At 61.5% G+C, this 25,655-nt stretch overlaps 1 protein-coding gene across 4 annotated transcripts in view; it reads right to left on the reverse strand.

Moving 5' to 3' along the window:
* AGAP2 (ArfGAP with GTPase domain, ankyrin repeat and PH domain 2) overlaps positions 1-25,655 on the reverse strand; it is a 56,474-nt gene that overhangs the window by 26,944 nt on the left and 3,875 nt on the right. For 2 of the 4 annotated variants that reach the window (XM_038379292.2, XM_038379291.2), the window contains exon 1: positions 7,231-9,603. The exons of the other annotated variants lie outside the window; for them this stretch is intronic. In XM_038379292.2, the coding sequence (XP_038235220.1) occupies positions 7,231-8,947 (1,717 nt within the window). In that variant the 5' untranslated portion in view covers positions 8,948-9,603. Of the gene's footprint in view, positions 1-7,230; positions 9,604-25,655 lie in introns of those variants that run through there. 4 annotated transcript variants of the gene reach the window in all.

The following is a 25,655-nucleotide window of genomic DNA, read 5'->3' on the forward strand; positions in this document are numbered from 1 at the left end:
ACAGGGTGGCAGCCCAACCCGTGCCATCCCTGCCCAGGGTGTGCCCGGCTCTGTTGACAGCAGCTCCTGGGGATCCCCCCCGGGGTGGGGGGGAGTTCAGGGGCTGAACAACAGAGAGCAGGATTCCATGCTGCCCCCACAGCGAGCTTAGGTGGGGTGAGGTTGTGGTGTGCCACCTTCTTTTTCTTTCTGCTCTTCACCGTGGCATCTGCCCCCCCCCCGCCCAGTTCCCATCACGTGGCTGGGTCTTTGGAGCACTAAGGAAAACCATCGTCCTCCAGCGTCCTTGGGTCCTCTATCCCCCCGATCTTGCGTCCTTGGGTCCTCACTGACTCACACCCAGATCATGCCCCCCCCCCCGCGTTCTCCACACCCTTCCTGCTCCGCCTCCCCCCCCCGCACTGTGTCACCAGCGGGGTGCCAGCGTGCCCGGGCACAGCGGGTAGGACAAAAGCACCCCCTAGCCAGGCGTGGAGCCTTTCACAAGCCATTATACTTTCTGACGGGGGAAAAAAAACAACCAGCATCACGTCAAATTAGATTCAAAACCCAAACTGTGAAGGAACAAATCGAAACGGAGCCCGAGGACGCCCACGACAGCTCTGGGAACAGGAGCAGGCATCCCTGCCACTGGCGGGCGCGGGGGGAGTCTGGCCTGCTGCTCACGACAAGCAAAGCAGCCACAAAGGGGCGGGAGGGGAAACTGAGGCAAGGGGTGTGTAGGGAGGACATGCCCAGGACCAGAACACAGGCCTTGCTGTTATTTCACTGCAGAGGCTGGGGCAGTTCTAAGTCCCATCACCGCTGAGCGCCTCAGTTTCCCCTCCCACCCTTTGTCTATTTAAACTGTGATCTCTCTGGGACATGGACTATCTCTCACTAGATATCTGCAGTGCCTGGTGCAACGAGGCCCTGAGCTCACTTGAGGCTGCTTGGCGTTACCGCAGAATAACCAGACAGAGCAACGGATCTGAGACCAAAGAATCGGGCTCGCTTCCCTTCACCTCCCTTGGCTCCCCCATCCCGCTGCCTGTCCCTGTGGTCCCACAGGCCGGGGAGATCAAGGTTAATTGTGGGTCATTTCACTGCCTGGGAATGTTACTCCCCTAGAGAGTTCCCACCCCTAGGCCTGCTGCCCCCACCCGCCCCTCTCAGCTGCTGCCCGCGCCCGCCCCTCAACTGCCCCCCGCCCCAAGGCTGCTCCAGCCTTGCTGGGCATCATGGACAGATACTGAGGGGCAGCCAGCGAGATGGGAAACTGAATTTCAGGCGAAGCTTCCTAGCAGCAAGCCATCTGCGGCTGGAAGGTAAAGGCCAGGGAAGGGGCAGCAACCCAAGCCAGGCCAAAGCCCCGGGGAACGCCGTGCAGGGGCAATCCAGTGCGGGCCCCAGGAGAGGGAGTCAATGGGAACTTCCCAGACCTGGCTTCTATGGGCCAGATCCCAGCTGGTGTAAACTGACATCACCCCACTGAGGTCAGTGGGCCAGATCCCACCCCCTGCAAATGTGGGGGTGCCAACCCCAGGTGCCCCCTGAAAATCGGGGCATGTCGCAACTTGTGCCGCCCCCCTGCAATCAGGGCATGTTGCCCAGGTTCCCCCTGCAATAGTGGTGTGCCACCCTGGGCTCTCCCCTGCCATCAGGCACGCTGCCCCTGGTTCCCCCTGCAATTGAGGTGCGCCACCCACAAATGGTGCCCGGTTCTGTCTGGTTCCAGCTTTCATGCCAAGAACTTGGCTCAGCTCCCATTAGCTGCCAAGCGGCTTCCTCCTCAAGCGGTTGGCTGCCCAACCTCCTCAAGAGCCCACGACTCCCATGGAAAATGCCCCTGGGGCGCTTCGCACGTTACATAAGCGGCTCAGCGGCAGGTTCCCCTGCTTCAGCTGGCGCCCGGGCAAGGCGGCTGTCAGAGATGCTGGATTGAGGCCGGCTATGGCTCTCCCGGCTTCTACGAAAGCTTCCCCAATTTAACCCCATCCAGCCAAGGAGCCTGGTCTCTGGTCTGAGAACCCTGCTCCTTACCCGGCTACGGGTCGCAGCTAAGGGGGTCCCCACAACTACGAGGGCTGAGAGGGCTACAGCCATCCACAGCTCCTGTTGCTGCAAACGGCTGTCTTCAACACTCCAGAGCAGTGGGCACTAAGCCACCCCGGGACGCCACCCCAGGGGTCACGGAGAAATAGCCAGGGGGTTGAATTAAATTCCACGGCTTTGGGGGGAAAATTCCAGTCTGGGAAAGCAAAATCATTCAGAAATTCCCTCTGCAAGACAATCCCAAAACACCAACCCCCCAAACCCTGTGTTTTGGGCCGAGCAAAACGTTCCACTCGAATCAAAATGTTTCATTTTGACATCATCATGGAAAAGCTTCCTGCTCAAATGTTTACAAGGCAAAAGAAATCTCTCCACGGCACCCAGCCATTTGGAAGGGAAAATTCCAACCCGCCCGTCCGAAAAACGTCGAAACAAAATGTTCCGATCTCGTCGAACTGCTGGTTTGCCCTTTCCTCCCCCGCCACGGAAATCGACACGTTTCTGTGCAACATTTCACCACCGACCGTTCTGCTCGGAAGCCATCAGGAGCCAAACTCAGGTGGGAGGGAACCCATCCCTTTCGAAGAGGGAGGGCAAATAGCTGTTGGAACAATTCACCAGGGCTTGCTCCTGGTGGATTTGCTGTGAGCGGCGATTTTAAAACCAAGGCGGGTTGTCTTTGCAAATTTACAAATATGCTTTTTATAAAGCTGTTTTGTGGAGGTTTTTTTCAGTGTTTCGGGCAGACTGTCCAAGGGACAGGGAGACAGGGTACTGTCCCCAGCTCTGGGAGGAGAGTGGGGCCTAGTGGTCAGAGATCCAGAGGTAGGGGGGCTACATTATCGGCAGACAGGAACTAAGTATAATATTGGCTCTAGGAATTCTTTTAGGGATGGGCCATGGCCTGTGGCATCCAGGAGACCTTGGAATCTGGGAATCTACAAAGGTATTTTCCGCTGGAAAGACGTTCCGTTGGAAAATTCCCAACCCACCTCCCAGATGGCGGCCGCCCCTCCACGGTGTCACCTTGGGAGGAGGAAGAAGCTATCTCAGCTTCTGCCCATTTCAGCGTTAGGAATTTCCCTGCTCCCTCGGGATGCTCTGCAGGGAGCAGTCCGGCTGCCCCCCTGGGACTCAAACCCTGGTCTGAGACCACTGTGTTCGCATGCGAGGAGCTCAGCAAATTGTGAGATGGCTCCGCTGGCCCCGTGCCCACCTCCCACTTCTGCTAATCATCCAGAACGCAGCGAGGGAGGTGGCCATGTTGGGGGATCCAGGGAAACGGGGAACAAAGGGACCCCCGTTACAGCCAGGGGCGTGTGTGTGCGCAGAAACCAGCATTACATGAACATCCTACATTTGCTCAGAGCCTGGCTGCCAGCCAAGACAGCTTTGCAGCTACCTAGCTCTGTGCCTGCTTCTGCCTTCGGTGACACCCCCCCACACACACATGCACCCCTGATCCATGGCGGAGAACATGCTCTCCAGCAGGGCTAGACCAGGCCCATGTCCCAACCTGGCTCACCTCCCGGCCTGCCCGACGGCGGGGCGGAGGCGGGATGCGTGAGCCTTGAAATGGCACTTGGCATTTGGCTGAGAACCACAGCCCCGCCAGTCCTCGGCGGGGAGAGCGTTCCCCGCTCTGGGCAGTCCCAGGCTGCTGGGCTTTTCCAGCTCACTGCTGGGGCAGGGGCAGGGGAGGGGGTCCAATCCTCCGGGAACGGCTTTGCAATTCCAGAGGATGAACAAGTCTTCATGACAGCTCCCCAGAGGAGGGATCTGGCTCCAGCAGAGCCGGGCCAATTCAGCCATTGCAGCCGGAGGGAAAATGGAGATGTCTGGGACCCACTCCTACCAGCATCCGTTCCTTCTCCCGGGCACCAGCAGCTCGGTCATTTTCTACCTGGGGATCTGTTCTAGATCTCTCACATGTTTCCACTGACCCCCACCACCGCGATGTCCAGCTGCTGAACAATCTTTAATGCACTGATCCTCAAAATGCCTCGTTTTTACAGGTGGGGAATTGAACCACAGTGCCTCTAAGGCATGGAGGTCTCCGACCTTTCGGGACCTGAGCCAGAAAGACTCAGGGCTTGTCTACAAGGAGCCATGGGCTGCTCCAACTCTGCTGGCGTAACTCCCCGTGAGAACCCTTGAAAGTGGCTTTAATCTGGAGTAAGTGCTCCACTTCAGAAGCTCATAATAATAGCTAATCATTCTATTCGGTCCATATGCCAGCCCATGCCCATCACCCTGGCCTCTGGGTCTGACAAGGGGACTCCTTTATCCCACCAGAACCACAGACATAGGGAATATTTTAATCAAATTACATCTCTGTTTAGCTTTTCCTCCCCCTTTCTATATCCCAGCTTGCTGTCCTGGAAAACAGGCTTTTCCGTTGCCCTTCCACGCTGCGGTTCTTCCCAGCCAAGCCCCTCTCTCTACCCCACAGATAAAGGCTCCTGAAATATTTGAAAAACAAAATTTGCAAATACACGTGTTATAAAGCTGTTTTATAGGGTTTTTTTCAGTGTTTCGGGCAGGCTGTCCAAGGGACAGGGAGTCAGGATGCCTGGGTTCTGTCCCCAGTTCTGGGAGACGAGTGGGGCCTAATGGTCAGAGATCCAGGGGCACGGGGGGCTGCATCATCAGAGGAAAGGAACTAAGTACAAGACAAGCTCTGGACCAGTGCTGCCCTGTGCTGGGGCTTCTCCTTTACGGATGCAGGGCTGGGTTGTGGAATTAAAGTCTGTCAAGGAGGCCCACACGGACATGACATGCCGCATCCCTGAGCCACTGGAGCTACCTGCAGCCAGCTGGGTTGTTGCCTGGAGGATGAGTGTGTGTGTTTGTGTGTGTGTATGTGTGTGTATTAACCCTTTGTGCCTCCACAACAGAGAAACGGTTGTGTGCTGATTAACCCTTTGTGCTATCCCAAGGCCCTACAGCTCTGTAGCATTCTAACCCCGATGCGGCAAGAGCGGCCTTGGGCTCGCCTGGCAGAGCGACCCGTGATTCCCGGTTGCTAAAACACACCCGCCAATCAGCTTCCTGGCTGGATTCATCCTTCATGTTGCAAAAAGGATCATTACAAGCGCAGCCCCTCCTTTCCCTGCCCTCTGCCCCCGGCCGTATCCCAGAGAACCCGCTCCCATGTCATACAGGCCGGGCTAGGACCCCACTTGGCTCCCATCACAGATGTTCAAAGGGTCAATCCAGGCTGCCCCTTCCAGCCCTTGCAATTCCCACCTTGCTCCTGGGCGCCAATTCTGCATCCCTTTCCCACGGGAGACGCTCGGCAAGGGGAACGGATGCTTGGTACCCACCTCTCTGCCAACGGAGCGTTTCCTAGGTGATCCCTCGCCATTTCACTGTGGAAATTTTCAGTGGCAAATGTGGACGGGGGTGGGGGGGTGGAGGATGGGGGGAGAACGCTCCTGGTTTTGAGAAGCATCTCCGAGCAATCAAAGCCGCAAAATCATAAGAACATAAGAACGGTCATACTGGGTCAGATCAAAGGTCCATCAAGCCCAGTATCCTGTCCTCTGACAGTGGCCAATGGCAGCTGCCACGAACGGAATGGACAGACAGGTTATCATCAAGTGATCCATGCCCTGTCACCCAGGCCCAGCTGCTGGCAAACAGAGGCTAGGGACACCATCCCTGCCCATCCTGGCTCATAGCCATTGGTGGACCGATCCTAAAGAATTTATCTAGCTTCCTTTTGAACCCCGTGATAGTCTTGGCCTTCACAACACCCTCTGGCAAGGAGTTCCAGAGGTTGACAGTACGTTGCGGGAAAAAATACTTTCTTGTGTTTGTTGTAAACCTGCTACCTATTCATTTCATTTGGTGGCCCCTTGTTCTTGTGTTATGAGAAGGAGTAAATAACACTTCCTTCTTCACTTTCTCCACACTGGTCATGATTTTCTAGACCTCTATCATATCCCCCCTTAGTCATCTCTTTTCCAAGGTGAAAAGTCCCAGTTCTATTAATTTCTCCTCATACGGAAGCCGCTCCATACTCCTAAATCCTAGCACTAGAGCTTCCAGGGGAACAACACAGGCTAAAACCTTGGGGGAGGTCACATATTCGCCAAAAGCAGCAGGTCCCACTGTCTGGGACAGTTGCATTAAACAAGGGCTAATAAATGCCACGCAGATGTTTCAATAAATGGCTAATCCATTGTCGTAGAGTCTGCCGGGTCAAAGCCTCACCTAGAATCCGCCCTGCTGGGTGTCTCACCGCCCCTAACCTGCACTGCTCATGCTAACCATGTAGGGACCTGCTCGTTGCCATGTGTTTGTGCAGCGCCCTGCACAGCAGGGCCATGGTATCACAGCTGCAAGACTCGCCCCCCATTGGCCTTTATTAACCCTTTAGCAGCAGTGCTTTGATACCAAAGGCCACCGTAAGTGGCAGTTTCTGAGTTCACATCCCCGCTCGGTGACCCCCTGAGACACCTAATGCGGTGGCTCTTGGATTTCCACGGTCTCAGAAACCCACCTGCATGATACTGGTCAAAGCATCCTCCTCTTCTAGGCAGATTCCCCTGGAGAAGCTGTAGGAGGACCAGGCTTTCTAAGGGGGTGCATCCTTAACCAGAACCCCCCATCTCCATGACTGACACACACACAGAGTGGAGACTTCGGGCTCCATCACACCCTAGAGCGGAGCTTCTGGGGGTCCGTGCCCAGGCTCGCACTTGGGACTGGACATGCAAAGTTCCATAACACAGATTTGCTGGTAGCCCCCCCCCCCCGCCCCCAATGCCTAAGGGACAGGTCTGCGTCATTCTCGGGGGAGCTGTGGTTTTATTTGCCATGGATCTCCGAGTGCTGAACCCTCATCAGTGGCACCTCCCCAAGTGGGGACTGTCACCCCCATTTTACCAAAAAGGAAACTGAGGCACAATGGAGGGATGTGACTCACCCGCGCTCATTAGGGAAATGTGACAGAACCCTGGCTTCCCAGCTCCACCTGCTCTAAACACTAGATGCCCCCCCCCCCAGAGCTCGGAATAGAACCCAGGAGTCCTGGCTTCCCCCCATCCCAACCACTCCCACAACTGCAGAAATAATTCAGCCCCCCTGATCCACTCCCCCCTCCTCGGCTTTCAAGGCGTCCCCCCCAAACTCCTCACCGTACCCCCCTCCCCTCCACTGCCTCCTCCCCAGGACTGCAGCCGAACTTACTGGGCGAGGACTCCTTGGCTCGCTCAGGGCTCAGCAGTTCCCGGCTGCCCAGGCCCAACCCGGGCCCGGGGTGGGTGGGGGTGGAGGCCGGGCTCTTCGTGAAGATGCCACTGATGAACTTGAGCATCTTGCGGTCCCGGGTGGAGGCTCGGCCACCCTCACGGCCCCGCTTCAGCCCCACTCCAGCCTCCGAGGGGCAGAAGCCCGAAGCTGCCGGGACCTCAGAGTCCAGGAGCAGGTCGCTGTTGTCCAGGGTCTTGCTCTTGCCTTTGCGCGGGGACAGCTTCACCCTGGTGGTGGCCCGGGGGGCCGCCTCTCCGCCACCCTTAGGGCCCCCTTTCATGCGGCCCTTCGCCTCGCTCTCCGGCCACGACAGTCGGTTGCCTGGGCCCCCCTTGTGGGCGCTTTTGCCGGCCTTGGACTCGGAGCCCATCTTGACGCCGCTGGTGGTCACTGTTTTGAAAGGCTTGTTGCTGACCAGCCGGAGGCGCCGGCTCCCGGCCGCTGGATGAGGCGAGGAGGCACCAGGGCCCAGGTGGGAGGAGAACGAGGAGCCCCCAGCTCGCCCACCACCGCTGCCCTCGGGTGCTCCAGGCGCCCGCACTTCGGGGCAGCCCCAGCTGGCATGGCTCAGCAGCAGCCTCCGGCCTGGAGCCACCGCACTGGAGGAGCAGCTGGTGGTGAGGGCTGGCAAATCTTCCCTGGAGGTCTGGCTCCTCTCGCCTGGCACCTCCAGGGTCTCATTCACCCCCGGAGCTGCTGGGGCCACAATGGCTTCTGGCTTTGGGGGCACAACTGGGGCAGCTGGGAGCAGTGTGACATCCGGCTTAGGGGGCAGAGCTGGGTGCAGTGCAGTATCCGGTTTAGGGGGCACAGCTGGGTGCAACGCAGTGTCCGGCTTAGGGGGCACAGCTGGATGCAGTGCAGTGTCCGGCTTAGGGGGCACTGCTGGATGCAGTGCAGTGTCCGGCTTAGGGGGCACAGCTGGGAGCAGAGCAATGTCCGGTTTAGGGGGCACCGCTGGGTGCAGTGCAGTGTCCGGCTTAGGGGGCACAGCTGGGAGCAGTGCAGTGTCCGGCTTGGGGGGCACAGCTGTGGTTGCTGCGTGCAGAGCGGAACCCGGCTTGGGGGGCACAGCAGGGGCTGCTGGGTGCAGACTGGTGCCCGGCTTGGGAGGCACAGCTGGGGCTGCTGGGTGCAGACCGGTACCCGGCTTGGGGGGCACCGCCGGTGGCGTCAGGGTCAGAGGAGCCTCCGCTTTGGGATCCAGAGCTCTGGGGTCTTCAGCCGGGTCACCCGGGCTCGGGGCGCTGGGCGAGGGCAGCCCCGGGCCGGCCCAGAGGGCAAGCAGCCGGCCGGCGCTCTCCGGGGAAGGGGAGGGCGAGGGGACCTGGGTCCGGGGGCTGCTGGGCGACAGCTGCAGGAAATAGTCTCCCGGGCCGGAGCTGCTGGTGCTGATCCAAAGCGCATCCTGCCGGTGGAAGCTCCGCTCCTGCCGCTTGCTCTTGGCGCTTTCCTCGGCCCGGGGCCCCTCGCCCTCCCGGCGCGCCGTCACCCCGGAGAGGCCGGGGGTGGCCGGGCTGGAGCCGGGCTGGGGGGCTCCATCTCCCGCCCCCGCCTTGGCCTGCTCCTCCGGCGGCTGCACGGACTCGAGCTTGACCAGGGTCAGGGAGATGAGGTAGGTGGTTCTCCGCTGCAGGCTGGCCCCTCTGCTCATGAGTGCCCGCGGGAGCGCCTCGCCTTCGCGGCCACCGGGCCGGCTGCGCCCAGAGCCCCTAGCGGGGCGTCGATTCCCGGGCCCGGCCGCTCCGCGCTGCCCGGCGAGCTGGGAGGCGGCGAGCGCAGGAAAGACGCGCGAGTCCGGGCATCCCCCTCCGGCCGCAGCCACTCGCGGCCCGGCCCGCCTCGGGGCTCAGAGCAGCCCCCGCCGAGCGGCGCCCAGGCGGCCTCGCAGCGGCCGACCCCGCGGGGGGCTCCTGGCTCTGGCACTGCTCCGGGGCCCGTGCGCCACGGGCCCCCCCATGCGTCCGCCTCCTCCGGCGCGCAGCGGCAGGTGCCCCCCGTCAGGAATCTGCCATGTCGCCGGCCAGGCTCCGAAGCCGGGACCCAGCCCCCGCCTCCCCCTGCGGGAGCGCTTTCGAGGGGGCGCCTTCGGAGCCAATCCCGCGTCCCCCGCCGCTTGGAGAAGACGGCGCGGGGCGGGGCGGGGCGGGGGCGGGCGCGGGGGTGTCCGCAGGGCCAGCGGAGGGGGGCGCCCCCCCCGGGCGGAGCGGGGCAGCCGCCCCCTCGCGGGTCGTCGGTCCGGAGACTCGAGCCCCCACCCCCGCCGAGGGAGCCGCCAGCCGCCGATGGGGGCCCCGGGGAAAGCGAAGGAGCATCTGAGAGTTGGCACCTTGGAAAATCCAGCAGCCGAGGCGTGAGGCTGCTGGCTGCAGAGGCGCGGGGAAAACCTGGGCTGGATTCGCCGGCTCGGGAATCCCTGGCCCCCCTTCCCCGCCCGCCCCAACGAGGTCGTGAGGGCGCCTATGTGACAGCCTGGCAAAGAGGGCACCCCCGGGGAGAGGGATGGCCCATTAGGGTGACAGCGCTGGGCCAAGCTCAGAGGAGCAGCTGGAGGGGGGCTCCACAACTGGGGGAGCGGGGGCTGAAGGGAAATCTGTGGGGCAGGATGTAGCACCCAGGGGAGCGGCCCTAGCAGATCGGAAGCCTCGCCTGCTGAACAGCCAGCCATCCCTCTGCCTACCCATCTAGGGCTCTGTCTGTCCAGCCTACCAGCACCTCCCACCCAGCTGTTAGCCTGCTCTTCTTATTACAAATGTTTATTTGTGTTACGGTAACCAATGGACTAGGACCCCACTGTGCTAGGGGCTGTACATAATTTATTAGGTGTATTATGGTAGCTCCCAGGAGCCCCAGTCACAGACCAGGACCCCATTCTGCTAGGCGCTGTGCACTACTAGGTGTATAATGATAGTGGCTCCCATGGTGCCAGGCGCTGTACATTATTAGCTGTATTACGGTAATGGCTCCCATGGTGCCAGGCGCTGTACATTATTAGCTGTATTACGGTAATGGCTCCCATGGTGCCAGGCGCTGTACATTATTAGCTGTATTACAGTAATGGCTCCCATTGTGCCAGGTGCTGCACACTATTAGCTGTATTATGGTAGCGGCTCCCATTGTGCCAGGTGCTGTACACTATTAGCTGCATTACAGTAATGGCTCCCATGGTGCCAGGTGTTGTAAATTATTAGCTGTATTACGGTAATGGCTCCCATGGTGCCAGGCGCTGCACACTATTAGCTGTATTATGGTAATGGCTCCCGTGGTGCCAGGCGCTGCACACTATTAGCTGTATTACGGTAATGGCACCCATGGTGCCAGGCGCTGCACACTATTAGCTGTATTACGGTAATGGCTCCCATGGTGCCAGGCGCTGCACACTATTAGCTGTATTACGGTAATGGCTCCCATTGTGCCAGGCGCTGCACACTATTAGCTGTATTACGGTAATGGCGCCCATGGTGCCAGGCGCTGTGCAAACAGAGCCAAAAGAATCCTTACAACCGACCTGTTTTAAGTCTCTAAAGTGCTCACTGATCTGTCTGTCCCCAAACACGCCTCCCTCTCTCCATCCACCTGCGCGGCCCTCATCTCCGGCACGCCACTCAAGTAGGGCCTACCCGCCCCTGCCCGACGCCCCGGCAGTGAGCTCCGCAACTCCCCCACCCTGAGCTCAGAGCTGGGCAGGAAGTTTGGAAACCCGAAACCCTCCCCGGGGAGCCGAGGCCTTCAGCTGGGAGACCCAGGTTCAAATGTCTGCTCTGCCTGACGTGCAGCAAGAGACCTGGCTTCCAGTCCGGCTCAGAGACGTACGGCTGGGTCTCCCGCCTCAGGCCCAGCGGCCATTCAACGCTTTATACCCAATGGAACCGCTGGGGCAGGACAGATTCCGACTGAGCAGCCAGATGAGGGGAGCGGCGGGTTCGAATCCCTTCGCCAAATCAGCTGGAATAGGGCCTTGAACCTGCCAGCCCTGCCTGAGATCACAAGGGACGGGGGGAGGAATTGGAACTTAAGCAATTTTTAAATGAGAGGAAACCTCTCCCCACGGTTCAGCGGCCTAAGGGGTGGGGGGTGATTGACAGCACAGGAGTGGGGGGGGCTCTCTCTATTCTGAGCACAGACACATAACAGGAGGAGGTAAAAGCATCCCCCCTCACACACCCACGCTCGCTTTTCAGTCCCCATGGCCCACCCAGCCCTGCCGGTGACAGGGGCTAATTAATGCAAACTGCTCCTGAATATCCCCACTGACGGGGGCCATTAAAAATGATTCACATCCAGACCCAGCGTGCTCCATGAGCCACTTCCCCCCACCCCGCTTCCTTTCCAACACTGTCTCCTGCCAATGGGCAGCCTCGCCCCCACTCCAAGTCACCCTCCATGACTGTCAATCCTTGAAGGGGTGGGGCAGGGGTAGATCTAACCCTGCCCTGCCCTTATATGAGCGGTACTAGTGTTTTCCCCCACCTCCCGGTCACTGGGGGAAGCACCTGTGCAGGGCCTAGCAATCGCTGATGCCCTGTTATTAGTGGCTCCAGGGACGGAATGAAGCCTTTTGTATTCCCAGTAATAACAACGCATTCTGCAGTCACGGAATAACACCATCCAACGATTGTTAGCCCTGTGTTACAGATGGGGAAACCGAGGCACAGAGCAGGGAGGTGATTAGCCCAGGGTTCACTGCAATGGCCACAGCCCCAGGCAAGGCTCGGAGGATGTTTCATAAAGGTGCAGCAGGCAGTATGGTCATCCCCAATGTACCGATAGAGAAACCGAGGCAGGGAACTCAAAGGCAATATCTGCAAATCTTGGGGGGGGGGTTGCTAAAAATCAGCCTCCTTAAATTCACAGTTAGAGGCCTCAAAAGCAGCCAGCTGCTTAGGCACATGTATGGCCTGTGACGAAGTGGGACTAGTCTTACTAGAGCTATGAGTCTCGCTTACCTAGAGACTTAAGAAATGCATAGGGGAAACTGAGGCAGCCCTACAGTATTCAGAGAAAACATTAAGAACAGTCCCACTTCATCACATGGCCTGATTCCCATTGCAGCATGGCCAAAGGGAACCACCAGGAGGGCAGGTGAGACATCAGGGGCTGGGGGCGACACCCCATTCCCACCTTCTCGACCTCCAATGTCAGCTGCAGCACACCCCAGGGATCAGAGCTTCTGAGCCCAGACTGGTCAGTAGGAAGCGGGAGCTCACAGACCCCCTGGTATCCCCCTGGACCAATACTGCTACCTACCAACTCAGTCTCCCGCCCTGGGGTCCTGCAGGAGCAGAGGCAACCACGCCGACCTCCGGCTGGCTGGAAGACTGCCTCCCGCCCCCCCCAGCCCCATTGGACACAGTCCTGGCCATGGTGGCCCCTTTCCCTGTGTGCCTAGCGCATCTCACTGTGTGACCTAGCTGGGGCAGAACATGGCTCGCTGGGAACATGCCACCCCAGTGCCTGGATCTCGGCACTAGCTCTCCACTGAGCCGAAAGGCAGCTGAGCCCCCTCATGACTGTGAAGTCTGATCAGGACTGAAGAGATCTGGGCTCTACCACTGGCCTTCAGGATGACTTTGGGCAAGTCATTTTCATGCCTCATGCCTCGGTTTCCCCATCTGCCAAATGGGGCTATGGATCCTGGCTTCCTTTGCACAGCGCTTGGAGAGCTACTGATGACAAGTTAATTACTATTTTTAATTATCACCATGCTTCCATATCATCTGGACGCTGAAACTGTCAGCCAACAGTGGGGGGGAGGAGTCCAAGTGAGAAACAGCTGTCCAAGGAGCTGGACCTGTGGAACTCGCTGCCACAAGAGATAAGGGACCTCAGGCCTTGGCATGATCAGAGCTAAATACAAAACCACAGCTCCCTTCCCATATGATCTTCACGCAGAGCGAGCACCCACACACACCCCCGCCAAACAAAAGAATCCATTGTGCTTAACAAATGCTATTTCCTGCAAGTTGGGAAGGAAATGAGAGACTGTTACCACTGTTTATATCTTTAAAGATTCGGGAGGCTCCCAGAGGAGCCACCATCTTCATTATTCTGCATGTATTGAGAAATCCACCCATCTTCCCCTCCTGGCTTCCAGCAGTCAGAGATTTAGGGTTGTCCCAAGGATGAGGCTTGTGTCCAGGGCCTGGAAAAACTCTCCCGTGGAGAGAGATTGAAAAGATCAGGGTTGTTTCCCTTGGGAGAGGCATAAGCGGGGATATGATAGAAACCTATAAAATATTGAGTAGTCCAGAGAAGGGAGATCAGGCGCATCCATTCTCCTTGCCTTGTGGCACAAGGGCAAGGGGACGTTGGATGAAATTGAAAGGTGGCAAGACAACAAAAGTAAACACTTGCATGCTGGGTAATGAGCCTGTGGAACTTCTTGCCACATGATGTCAAAAAAAGTACTGGCCATTTCTAAGGATCCAGAGTGGTAACACCCAGCTTTTACACACCACGTTGCATCGGTGGATCGCAAAGCGCTGCACCATGGAATCATGGAATATCAGGGTTGGATTGGACCTCAGGAGGGCATCTAGTCCCAGCCCTGCTCAGAGCAGGACCAATCCCCAACTAAATCATCCATCTTTCCTGTATTTCTCCTGTAGGGATATTCATTACCCCCATTTTGCCAAAGGGGGAACCGAGGCACAGAGAGGCTAAGTGCCTGTCTCCCAAGTCCTAGCCCTGGTGCCCTAACCACTGGACCATCCTTCCTCTCTGACATACTGTTTGGAAGGGATATTAGTCCTCAGGCGTCATGCTTTAAGCCACTCTAACTATTAGAGATCGGGGGAGATCTAATGCTGGGGGAGGGGAGTTTATCCCACCCATGCTGACCCCCTCTTCCTCTGATGCATCTAGGGCTGGACATCGGACTAGAGGGACAGTGGGTCCCACCCACGCTGGCAATCTCCGTGTTCCTACGGGCTTCCTTTCCCACTCCGTGAGTAGCCCCCCGGTGCCCTGGGGTTAAGCAGGAGCGGGGCCCAAAAGCCAGGGCCTAGCAGGTGGATGAGACAAATGGGCTGGTGAAGAGCCACGTCAGCGCAGACCAACCGCGAGCTCGGTCCCCGCCGCAGAGTGAGCCGTAGCTCCATTGCCCCGCCGGATCAGGAGGGAGAGACCAGACGGCTGGAGAGAAAGCCGCCGACCACAGACCCCGATTCTTAGTGACAAGCCCAGTTTTTGCTAGAAAATAACAACCCCCATCCACTGCTGCTTGATTCTGGATGCTTCCTCTCTTCCCCCCCCCCGCCCCCCTCCAGAGCCGACCAGAATAGATCTATAAAAGGATCCGATCCAATCCGGTTGCCTCTCTGAGTCAGAAGAGCTGACAACAAAAATTTCCGAGATTTAAAAGAAATATACGTATAAAAAAAAATCCACGTTTGGTTGTTATGGCAACGGAAGCCCTGAAAATGCAGCAAAACCAGCAGGCGTAATTAACCTAAGTGGGGGGAAATCAGCGTTCAGGGGAACGGTTAAAAAGCCCCTCAGGAAAGACATCTCGGGGTGGGGGGGCAGGGAAATGAGCGAGTGGGTGTGACGGAGGGGGGGGAGCAGGAGGCAAAGGCAAAACCAGGCGGCGTAGAAAGGATGGATTGGGGACGTGGTCTCTGTTGGCTTCACCCAGACGGGTCCCGGTAGCCACGCTGTCCCCCCCCCCCACAAAGCCAGGGACGACCCAATGTCCCTCCCTCTAGACCTTCGCTTTTGCTTTGCTCAGCTTTCTGTCCGGGGAGGGGGTGGATCCTGGCGTTGATGGGCACCCGCCGCTGGGCCATGGTGTTGGGCGTGGAGCCGGCCCGCCTGGCGCTAGGCACTGTACAAACACAAGCCAAAGAGCCACTCCCTGCATTTGTTGCTTTAACTGCAGCATTGCCACTCACACCCCCGCTGTCAGCTCCCTCCGGACCGCAGTGTGGCCCCTGCCTGGCACCCAGTCTGGCAGGGTACGGGGGTGAACTCTGTCTACCCCCTCCACCTGCCCCAGCCTCCTTCCTTTGCCCTGCCAGGCCCCCTCATGGCATTTCCTCCACCAGGCCCGATGGGCTGCAGAAGGACCCCAGCCCGACCCTCTCTGCTGCACTCTCGCAGGCAGGACAGTTGGCATCAGCTGGAGACACAGGGTGCAGTGCCCCCCTCTCCCCCGGTCAGGGGCAACAGGCCAGCAGGAGCTCAGGGCACGGGGCCAGTGCTGGAAGTGGACTGGAAAAAGTGCATGGAGGGGGGGATGAGGGGACGGAGTCACACTGATCAGCTTGGCTCTTTCTGCTCCCCCTCCCCTCCTGTGAAAACAGGGCTCCTGCTGGGGGGGTGAGCTCTCAGAGGGGGTCATCCCCCCCCGGCAAGGCTGCAATGTGCACCCCCTGCTGCAGAGACCCTGCTCCAGTGGTAGGGATTTTACTTGCTGGATGTGTGACCCCCTGGGCTCCGTGCTGGGTGGGTGGGGCCAGGGCCATCTCACAGCGCATCCCCCCACCCCGCTTTCCCTGAGGAGGTGTTAAGGGGCAAACAGCTGATCAGGGCAGTGACCCCTAGGACATGAGCTCTGTTGCCAGTCCCCCGAGCCTTGGCCCTGCACAGCCCCCTCCATACACAGCTTTGCCTGGGAGACCCTGCGCCCCCCTTCTGCCCTCCCCAGAGGGCGCCCCGCACCTCCTGGAGCCCGCGGGGAGCCGCGCGTAACGCAGAGCAGCCTCGGGGTGGCTGTAATTGCCACTGAAACATGGGGCGTGCCAAGAGGGCCCAAAGCAAATCTAAATCTCTATCTCCCCCCCACTCTGCTATCACCATTGCTCCAGATGCAAACAGCTGCTCCTCACTCCAAGCAGGAGTTATTCTCAGCAGCAGCCTCTCTGAGCCGCCCTGCGTGGTTCCTCTCTGCCGCGTTAGAACTTAAACCCCCCTTACGCCCCCGCCCTCCTCGCGGCGCCATTGAGGGAAACCAGCTCCCCTGTGCCTTGCCATGGGGGGGGGAGCACTCTCCCCTGTGCTGAGTAGGGTTCCCAACTGTCTAATCACACAAAACCAAACACTTTTGCCCCGCCCCCTGCCCTGAGGCCACGCCCCATGCCCCGCCCCTTCTCCAAGGCCCCACCCCTGTTCACTCTATCCCCCCTCCCTCTGGTGCTCGCTCTGCCCCACCGTCATTCACTTTCACCAGGCTGGGGCAGGGGGTTGGGGTGCGGGGTGCAAGCTCTGAGAGGGAGTTTGGGTGTTGGAGGGGGCTCAGGGCTGGGGCAGGGGGTTGGGGGTGTAGGAGAGGGTGTGGGATGCAGGCTCCAGCCTGAAGGCGCTTACCACAGGCGGCTTCCAAGCGGTGGCGCAGCGGGGCTAAATGCCCTGGCCCCGCGCCAATCCCAGAAGCAGCCAGCACGTCCTTGAGGCTTCTGGGGGGGCAGGGGGCTCCGTGCACAGATCATGCCTACAAGTGCCACACCCACAGCTCCCACTGGCTGGAGTCAGCACTGGAGCGGAGGTCGCGGGCAGAGTCACCTGGCCCCCTCTCCAGTGGCCGCAGGGATGTGCCAGCTGTTTCTGGGAGCTGCACAGGGCCAGGGCAGGCAGGGAGCCTGCCTTAGCCCCGCTGCGCTGCCAGACTTTTAGCGACCTCAAATCTCCCGGTTTGGCTTCAGTAGCCTCCAGGAAATAGGGCCTGATTCCGGGAGACCTCCGGTGACACTGGGAAGGTTGGCAACCCTGGTGCTGAGGGTCGAGCTGGGGAGCATGGGAGTATCGCTAACCCAGCCCCTCCGGTCCTGCAGGCTGGGCAATATGGCTGCTGGCTGCCCAGGGCCATAGCTGCCATCTTGGCAGATGCCCAGGCTCTAGCCGGGAACAGCCAGCTCAGCGGGGGGGGGTGAACAGACCCATGTGGATCAGAGGCACATCACGTGACAGTGGTGCATCTCCCTCGGTTCACCCACCCCTTGACCACCCCCCACAGGAAAGGCCCGGAGCCAACTGCTCCAGGGGATCCGGGTCCCTCTGGCCAGGGCTGGTTTGTCAGCATGGTGGGGAGCTGCCTCCTCCCCAGGCGTGGTTCGTTTCCTGGAGAGAGCGGCTGATCCTCAAACTCAGTGCCGTTTGCTGCGGGGCAGAGGAGGGTTTATTTCCCCTTTGCAAAACACTGTCTGTGAATTCAGCCCAGGTGGACGGGGGTGGCATCCCGGCCCCGTGAGCTGAGACCGCTGTGAAACTCCAGAGCAGGCCCACCCGCCCCCAGGCTGGGGCCCGAGTGGCTCAGCCCTGCAAAACACGCCCCCCCCCCCCACTAAGGCAGCTGACAAGGCTCCAGTCAGGGCCAGGCGCGGAGCTGTGGGTGCCTGTCCCATGAGCAGCTGGGCCCCCTCCCCCAGCTCGGCCGGTGCCCCTCACTCCCGACCCGCAGCCCCCTGCCAGCCCAGCCCTGGGCTCCCCCCCAGCTCTGCCGGTGCCCCTCACTCCCGACCCGCAGCCCCCTGCCAGCCCAGCCCTGGGCTCCCCCCCAGCTCTGCCGGTGACCCTCACTCCCGACCCGCAGCCCCCTGCCAGCCCAGCCCTGGGCTCCCCCCCAACTCGGCCGGTGCCCCTCACTCCCGACCTGCAGCCCCCTGCCAGCCCAGCCCTGGCCTTCCCCCCAGCTCGGCCGGTGCCCCTCACTCCCGACCCGCAGCCCCCTGCCAGCCCAGCCCTGGGCTCCCCCCAGCTCTGCCGGTGACCCTCACTCCCGACCCGCAGCCCCCTGCCAGCCCAGCCCTGGGCTCCCCCCCAACTCGGCCGGTGCCCCTCACTCCCGACCCGCAGCCCCCTGCCAGCCCAGCCCTGGGCTCCCCCCCAGCTCGGCCGGTGTCCCTCACTCCCGACCCGCAGCCCCCTGCCAGCCCAGTCCTGGGTTCCCTCCACACGGCGGTTTCCTCCCTTTAACCCGGGAGACAAGAACGACCCAGGTCCCTGTTACAGGGAAGGGCCCAGCTCTGCCTTTGACTCTGCTCTGACCCCCGCTCTAACGAGCTGGTTTGTTCCTCCTCGGGGAGCTATTTATAGCAGCAGCCTCCCGTGCCCGGCTGGCACAGCAGGCTCTGCAGGGAGCGAACGCAAAGGATCGGGGAGGCATTGCAACCCCACAAAACCCCGCAGGACACTGGCTCCCTTTAAAGGGCCACGGTTCTGGTGCCAGCAGGCTGGCGGGAGAGCCCAGCCCCGCACCCGACAACGTGCCCGGGGATGGGAACAGCTCTGGGCAAGAGTCGCCCCAGGACCCGAATGAGTCTCAGCAGATCCGCTGGAGTCGGCTCACCAAACCGTCAACCCGGAGTGGGCACTTGGCAGAGAGAGAGCCCAGCCGCGGACAGCGCCGGGAGCTGACCATGGGGCTGCTTGTTCTTTAAACCCACCGCATGAAGAAAGTGGGGCCTCATCAAAGTTGCAGCCCGGCAATTCACTGTAGACAGGCCTAGGCCAGCAATAGCCGGGGGGAGGGGGGGGCTCCTGGCTGGAGGTGGGGAGCTCAGGGCTGGGACAGCCGGGGGCTGTGGGTCGGGATTGAGGGGCATTGGCAGAGCTGGGGAGGGTTCGGGGAGCCATGCCTGAGACAGCTGGGGGCTGAGTGTTGGGATTGGGGGGCACTGGTAGAGTTGGGGGGTGGGGAGCCATGCCTGAGACAGCCGGGGACTGTGGGTTGGGATTGGGGGGTGTTTGCAGAGATGGGGGGGTCGGGGAGTCATGCCTGGGACAGCCAGGGGCTGCGGGTCGGGATTGAGGGGCATCAGCAGAGCAGCGTGGGGAACAAATTTGCCCACCTCCCACTCCCACTGGGCTGGGCTCATGCCGCAGCTCTCCCCGATACTCGCTAGACACGACCCCATTTATTGAATTAAAGCACAGAGCCCCGGTCACGCCCTTAATGGGTCCGTGCAGCGACCGCCGCGGCATGAGCCGCCTTCCGGCACCTGGGACCACAACTCTGCCTCTCACACCTAGCACCAGGAGCAGCCAGGGGCCCCCAGGGACCGGTGCCAGCCTGGCACCAGCAGCCGCCTGGCACCTCCTGCCTGAGCTGCGAACGCTGGCGAGGAGCCATTACAACTACGCAGGGCTCTGCCCGTTGCCAGCCAGGGGTGCCGGGCATGCAGAGGAGTTGGGGGATAGCGAGCCCTGTGGGGATCCCCTTCCCCCATGCCTGCCTCTTCCCAGCCCTCCCTGATGCAGCCCCGGCTTGCCTGGTGATGGTGACTCAACCTGACCTTGGAGCCAAGCACAGCGGAGGCTCCAGAACGGGCGCGCAGGGGCTGATGGGTGGCAGGAGCTGGGTCAGTCGTCACCCGCAGCTGCTGCATGGGCAGGGCTGGGCCCGAAGCCCCTTCCCAGCTGCTAAGGCAGCAGGCAGGACCCTGGGGAGGGAGGGTCTGGGGGGAAGCCCAGAGGCTCTGATCTCAGCCAGCTGCATGCAGTGCCGGCACTCACGGGGTTCACCCAGCTGTGACTATGGGAGCCCAGCACCCGCCCCGGGGTAGCACCAGGTGGGCACAAGCTCAGCACGGGCTGGCGTGAGATCACCTGGAATTCTCCGTCCCAATGGGTCGTGGGGAGTGAACAGGCGGCAAAGTCGGGGGGGCAACTTCATCCACTGTCCCACTGCCACCCCCACCAGCCCCACCAACACCCCACTTCCTCCTTCAGCCACTCCAGGCTTCACACCCCCACTGCTCCCCCACCAGCCCCACCAACACCCCACTTCCTCCTTCAGCCGCTCCAGCCTTCACACCCCCACTGCTCCCCCACCAGCCCCACCAGCACCCCACTTCCTCCTTCAGCTGCTCCAGCCTTCACACCCCCACTGCTCCCCCACCAATACCCCCACCGTAGCCCCACTCACCCACCTGACCCCCATTCGGTCTGCCGTCCCCCAGCCCCCCATGCCTTGTACTCCACAAACCCAGCCAGGCAGCAGAGCTGTGGCTCCCCCAGTGTGGGGTCATCCCCCCCCGCCCCGGCAGGGCTATAATAAACTCGTCCATAGGCGACTTTTGGGGAGGCAGGGCCGCAGTTACACAGGGGAAGCGGAAACAAGATGTTGGCTTCCCGGCAGGGTGTTTGTAGCAAAGGGGACCCTCCCGGGCCCACCCGCTCCCCGCTGCGCTCGTCCCTGGAGAGGGGGAGCCCCTTCTACCCGCTGCACCCCAAATGCTGGGGGAGAATGGGGCATGGCGCCCCCAGATGCCACCAAACCCATTCCCCCTCCCAAATGCATCCAAGGCCTGGGGAAGAGTGGGGCATGACCCCCCACCCTGATTCCACAACCTCCACACTGAACTGAGTCCTGGCATGAGGGGGGGCGGCTACCACCACCCTGAACCGCTGCCCTTCCCTGCTGCATCCATATCCTGGGGTAGAACTGGGTATGATCCCCTCCCCGCCACGATTGCCCTTTCTCCCCCGCCCCGATCCCTACCGACACTTCCCAAATCGGGGGGGGGGGGGAAAGTGGGACATGGACTCCTCCCCTGTGGCTGCAGGAGGCAGCTCCTCTCCACTTAGCACTGCAGCTGAAATGCAGGAAGCAGCCCCCCCGCCGTGCAAACTGGGGGTATGTCCCCCTCAAAGCTGCTCAGTGTGCCCCCACTGTGCCAGGATGCTACAGCCCAGGCTCTACCTTTGGGGAGAGGGGCTGGACCAGCGCCCTGCCTCACAGCAGCAGCCCGGCCATGTGTGGTAAAGCGCAGGGTTCCCCCCCCCGGAGACTCTGGGGAGCCAGGAGCAGCCCCCCCCAGCTCGTGACAGAGCTGCGTGCATCACCATGGAGACCCACCCACGGCGTGGGCGGCTGCTGAATCCCCGCTCGTTCCCCCTGCACCCCCCCAAACCGCAGCCTGCACTGGGGAGGTGGGGGCGAGTTCACCCCCTGTCTCCAGCATGCCCCAGTGCAGCCAGGACCATGACTCGGGCATCCAGGCCAGGCTGCCCATAGAGATGCCCCCCCATGGCACAGGGCATCTGCCGGGCCTGCCGGAGCGCCCCAGCGCCAGAGGCAAGGAGCACCCTCTCCCCGCTCCAGCCCGCGGCCGAGCTACAGGGCACCAGGGTGCCCGTCCCTTGGGCTCAGCTCAGCAGAGAGGGGCGGGCCTGGGCCCAGCAGAGCGGGCACTTGGCAAGAGCCCCACTGCGGGAGACAGGCTCCGTGTGCCTGGCATGCGGCTCCCCTCCAGGGGGTGGTTCTCGAGAGCCCTGCGCAGCCTCCCCAAAACCGCGGGTCACACAGACACCGCCAGGCCAGCTGCCTCCAGCCTGAGAGCCTGCCCCGAGCCCGGGGTCAAGTCCCCCAAAGGGTTGCCGGCTGCTGGAACCCATCTGCTGAGATGCCTCCTGCTGGGGCGGGTCGGGACCTAGCTGAGGGACGCTAGGTCCCCCCCAGATCTCACCCGGGAGGGCCCCAGCCGGGTTCTGCTTACGCAGTGGGGCCTTGGCACCCCCAGCCCCCCCAGCACATACTGAGGCCGGGGTGCTCCGAGCAATGCACACAGCAGCACGGTCCCATCCAGCCGCCCGGCAGGATCCTTTGGGCTGCGGCCTTGCGGCCCCTCCTGAAAGTTCAGCCCAGCCAGGGGCCATGGCATGGGCCAGAGATCTGGGACACGTCGGCGGGGCGTGGGGGGGGGCAGGAAATGAGGCAGGGGGAGGGCAGAACATGCCACGAAGGGCTTGGCCGGCTCAGCAACAGCCGAGTTCCCCGCATGATGTCAGATGCCCCGCTGCTTGTGACATCACAGCTGTTGCTGCGGCAACCAGCTGTGATGTCACCCAGTGCATGCCAGGCTTTCGGAAGGCACGGTCCCGCGGTCGGCCGGATGGGGGCGGGAGAGAGTCTGGGGGATGGACGGGTCTGGAGCTCAGACCTCTCCCTGCCATCGGCTGCCTCTGGCCACGCCTGGCCGCGTGGCTATGTTTAGGTCCGGGCAGGGGGCTCGGGCCCATCTCGATGTCAGGGGACTGTTGTCCCCTTACTAACACTCAGTGGGGGGGTTTCGGTTGGCTAGCTCCCAGTACTAAAAGAAAGGGGAAGGGGCGATGGGAAATCAGGCCCCTGAGATTGATTGTCCCCAGGAACAATGGGGAGAGGCCAATGCTCCAGGTCAGCCTGATTGACAGGGCGGGCAGGCTAATGAGGGAGTCAGGGGGCCAGGGCAGGGGGGTCCCCACCTTCATATGAGCTGGAATTGCCTGGGTCAGACAGGGTGGGGCCGAGCTAAGGAGAGAGCAGGGGCCCGAGCTAAGCTGGGAGCAGAGCTGGGCCAGCCAGAGGGGCCAGAGAAGTAGCCCAGGCAGCTGGTGGGTGCTGGGAGCAGGGCCACAGAAGCAGCCCAGGGAGCAGACCTGTGCTGGGAGCAGAGCTGCAGCCCCAGAGCCAGGGGGGCCAGAGAAGCAGCCCAGGGGGCTGGAGGCAGAGCAGCAGCAGCAGCCGTGCTGGGGCAGAGTGGAGCTGGAGCTGGGGCTGGAGCAGTCCGGAGCCGGGTGTGGTGAGCAGCTGGGGAGAGTGAGGGGGACCCTGGGCAGCGGGCCCAGCGCAGGGAGACGCCCCAGCCAAGAGGCTCTGCAGGCCAGGGGGATCGTAACCCTGACAGTGGCGACGCTGGGAAGAAGGGTCCTGCCACCCAGAGCCTGAGGGCGTGTGGCCACCACCAGAGCAGGTATCTGGCCCACGGCATCCCTGCAGCACAGCCGGACTTGGGCAGGAGCTGGGACGTGTGAAGATCAGACTGAACTGCCCTGCTCTGTTCCAGAGACGCTGGGTGTGACGTCCCCGTGCCACAGAGCAGGGTGACGGGTTTTCCTTTCACCTTTCCTGTTTTTCCCTTATTTTTTAAATCGATTGCTTTTTAATAAATTGTATTTGCTTTGAACTGTGTGTGATGATCAGTGGGTCAGGGAAGCGTCCAGAGCGGCGAGAGCCCCCCGGAGTGGGGATACCCTAGCCCCTTCCCTAGGGGGCAGTGTGACCATGACAAGGTTGGGGGTCGAGCCCCCCAGGAATCCTGGGCCCAGCCATGTTGGGGTTACAAGGACTCTGCCAGACAGGAGAGGGGAAGGGGAGCCCTCGAGGTCAGGCAGGTCTCTGGGTAAAGGGAGTGGGAGCGAGGACTCAGATCCTTTCGCTAGCCCACTTCACCAGGGTCGTGCAGAAGCCAGGAAAGTTCCCCACAGGAGCGGGACCATTCCCCCGCTTACATGTAGCAGGACTGTGCCCGGGGAAATGCTGGGGAAGGCTGTCGCAGCACCAAGGTGCCAGTCTGAGCAGCATGTCCTGCCTACCGGCGAGGTTTGCTTTCCCTCCTCAGAGACGTCTTGCTACCGCAAAGCTCATCACAAGGGACCCCTCGGCAGGGGATCAGCCCTGCCCCATCCCCTCTCGGACGGGCTGGGTCGATCTGGCGTTGAGTGAGCCCTGGCCATTTTCCAGCAGCCTTGCTGCAGCGCGGCCCAGTGGCACGCATGAGCTCTGGGGGGGGTCTAATCCCAGCTCTGCCACTGACTCCCTGGGTGCCCTTGGTTAAGTCACTGCCCCTCCTACTCGTCATCTGTGTAAACTACACACTCCTTGAGGCAGGGGCTGTACCTGTTTTCACTGTTGACACCCGCCCCCCAGGCTCTGGCTGCTCCATGGAACCAGCATAAGAACAGCCATCCAAGGTCAGTGCAATGGTCCATCTAGTCCTGTATCTGGCTGCTGACAATGACCGATGCCGGGTGCTTTGGAGGGAACAGGACAACATAGTGATCCATCCCCTGTCATCCAGTCCCAGCTCCTGGCCGTCAGAGGTTGGGGACACCCAAGGTTGCATCCCTGACCAGCTTGGCTAATAGCCCTTGCTGCAAGTTTTTCTTGCTGCTGGCTGGCGCGGGGGCTTCGCTTCACCATTTGGCACATTTCAGGGAAGCAGAAGACGAATCTTGGCAGCCCACACAGCGGGGCCCGGGACACAGCCAGGCAGCCGGCACTGCTGCACCATCTGGCCAGCCCGGCACACGTGATTGCGACAGGAAGATACCCCCAGATGAGCCCGCTGCTCGCTTGCGCTTGGAGCCCCAACTGGGGCCAGTTCCCCTCCGCACCTCCCTCCCGCGTCACCTCGAGGGGGCGGCCTCGGGCGCACGCTCCCCTCCGCAGCCCCTGCCTGCAAACCGTGGGCATCCGGACTGTGTCCCCATCACGGGCCTCCCTGCCCAGCCAGGGTGGCGAGTGGCACGTCCCAGTGGGGCTTAGGTGTCTAATCTTTCCCCACTCCGCCTCCCCCAGCACAGGATCGGGGCAGCGAGACGGCGGGGCCGGAGCTGCTGGCTCAGCAGAGAAAGCCGAGGGCTGAGCGCCTGGCATTTCCCCGCTCTGATGCCTGGGAAACCTCCCAGACCTGGCAGGCTGAGGGGAGGGAAACCAAACAAGTTGTGTTGTCTCTCTCCCTTAGTTACCTGCTAGGGTGGCGCCCGGCTGCTGGAATTCACCTCCTGCCCACAGCTGGCCTGAGTCAGCACCGCCACCAGTGCCCGAGGGCAACCTGGGCAGCGCTGAGAACTAAGTGTTCGGCGTGCGGCGCGCTCTCCAGCTCGATACCCTGTGCCCAGGGCACAGCCACCTGCCTTTCCAGAGGTGCCCAGCTGCACCGTGGCAACCGGACCTCCTCCCCGTCGTCATGACAGCAGCACAGCGGGTTGCTATGTGGGATCCGGCAGCCACTGTCGAAAGGAACGGGGTGGGGGGGGCAGGAGAGGCCAGGTCAGGGGGGCCAGTGAGCGCCCAGCGCCAAGGAGGTACAAGAGGAGCAGGCGGTGCCAGGGCAGGACGGGCAAAGCCGACGGCACGGCAGCGCCGCAGGGGCTCGGCTGGCAGCGCACCCAGGCCCCAGTTGCCACCTGGCGAGAGCCGCCCGGCGAGCTCTTGGCTCGGGTGGAAATGCCAGCCCGTGTGTCAGCCACCAGCCGGGGGCGGTGCCTTAGAGATGCCAGCGGCAAGGGGCACCACGCACTGCAAGGTTTGGGCGACAGGGCCCCGCCTCCTGGGGGAGGATCGGAACTGGTGGAGGGGGCCGGGGGGTGAAGGATCCAGCCGGGGGAGCCTTGGACAGATCTGCGCTTCTGGGGGCTTCTCCCTCCTCCCCACCCCAGGCACTGGCCCGGCACCGAGGTGGGACAGAGATCTCGTCCCAGGTGAGGCGACCCCACTGCAGGGAATGAACTGGAGCAAACGACCCCTGAACCACGAAGGGGGAGACCTCCCCCTCTTCCCCCCCCGGCCCTCTCCTAGCCCCCATGGCCCAGCCTCAGCATCCCAGCCCATAATCCCGTTGGAGCAGCAGGACATAGGGCAGGGAGATGAGGCCCAGCCC

The sequence above is a fragment of the Dermochelys coriacea genome, chromosome 20 (assembly GCF_009764565.3).
Source record: "Dermochelys coriacea isolate rDerCor1 chromosome 20, rDerCor1.pri.v4, whole genome shotgun sequence".
In the NCBI taxonomy this organism is placed as follows: domain Eukaryota; kingdom Metazoa; phylum Chordata; order Testudines; family Dermochelyidae; genus Dermochelys; species Dermochelys coriacea.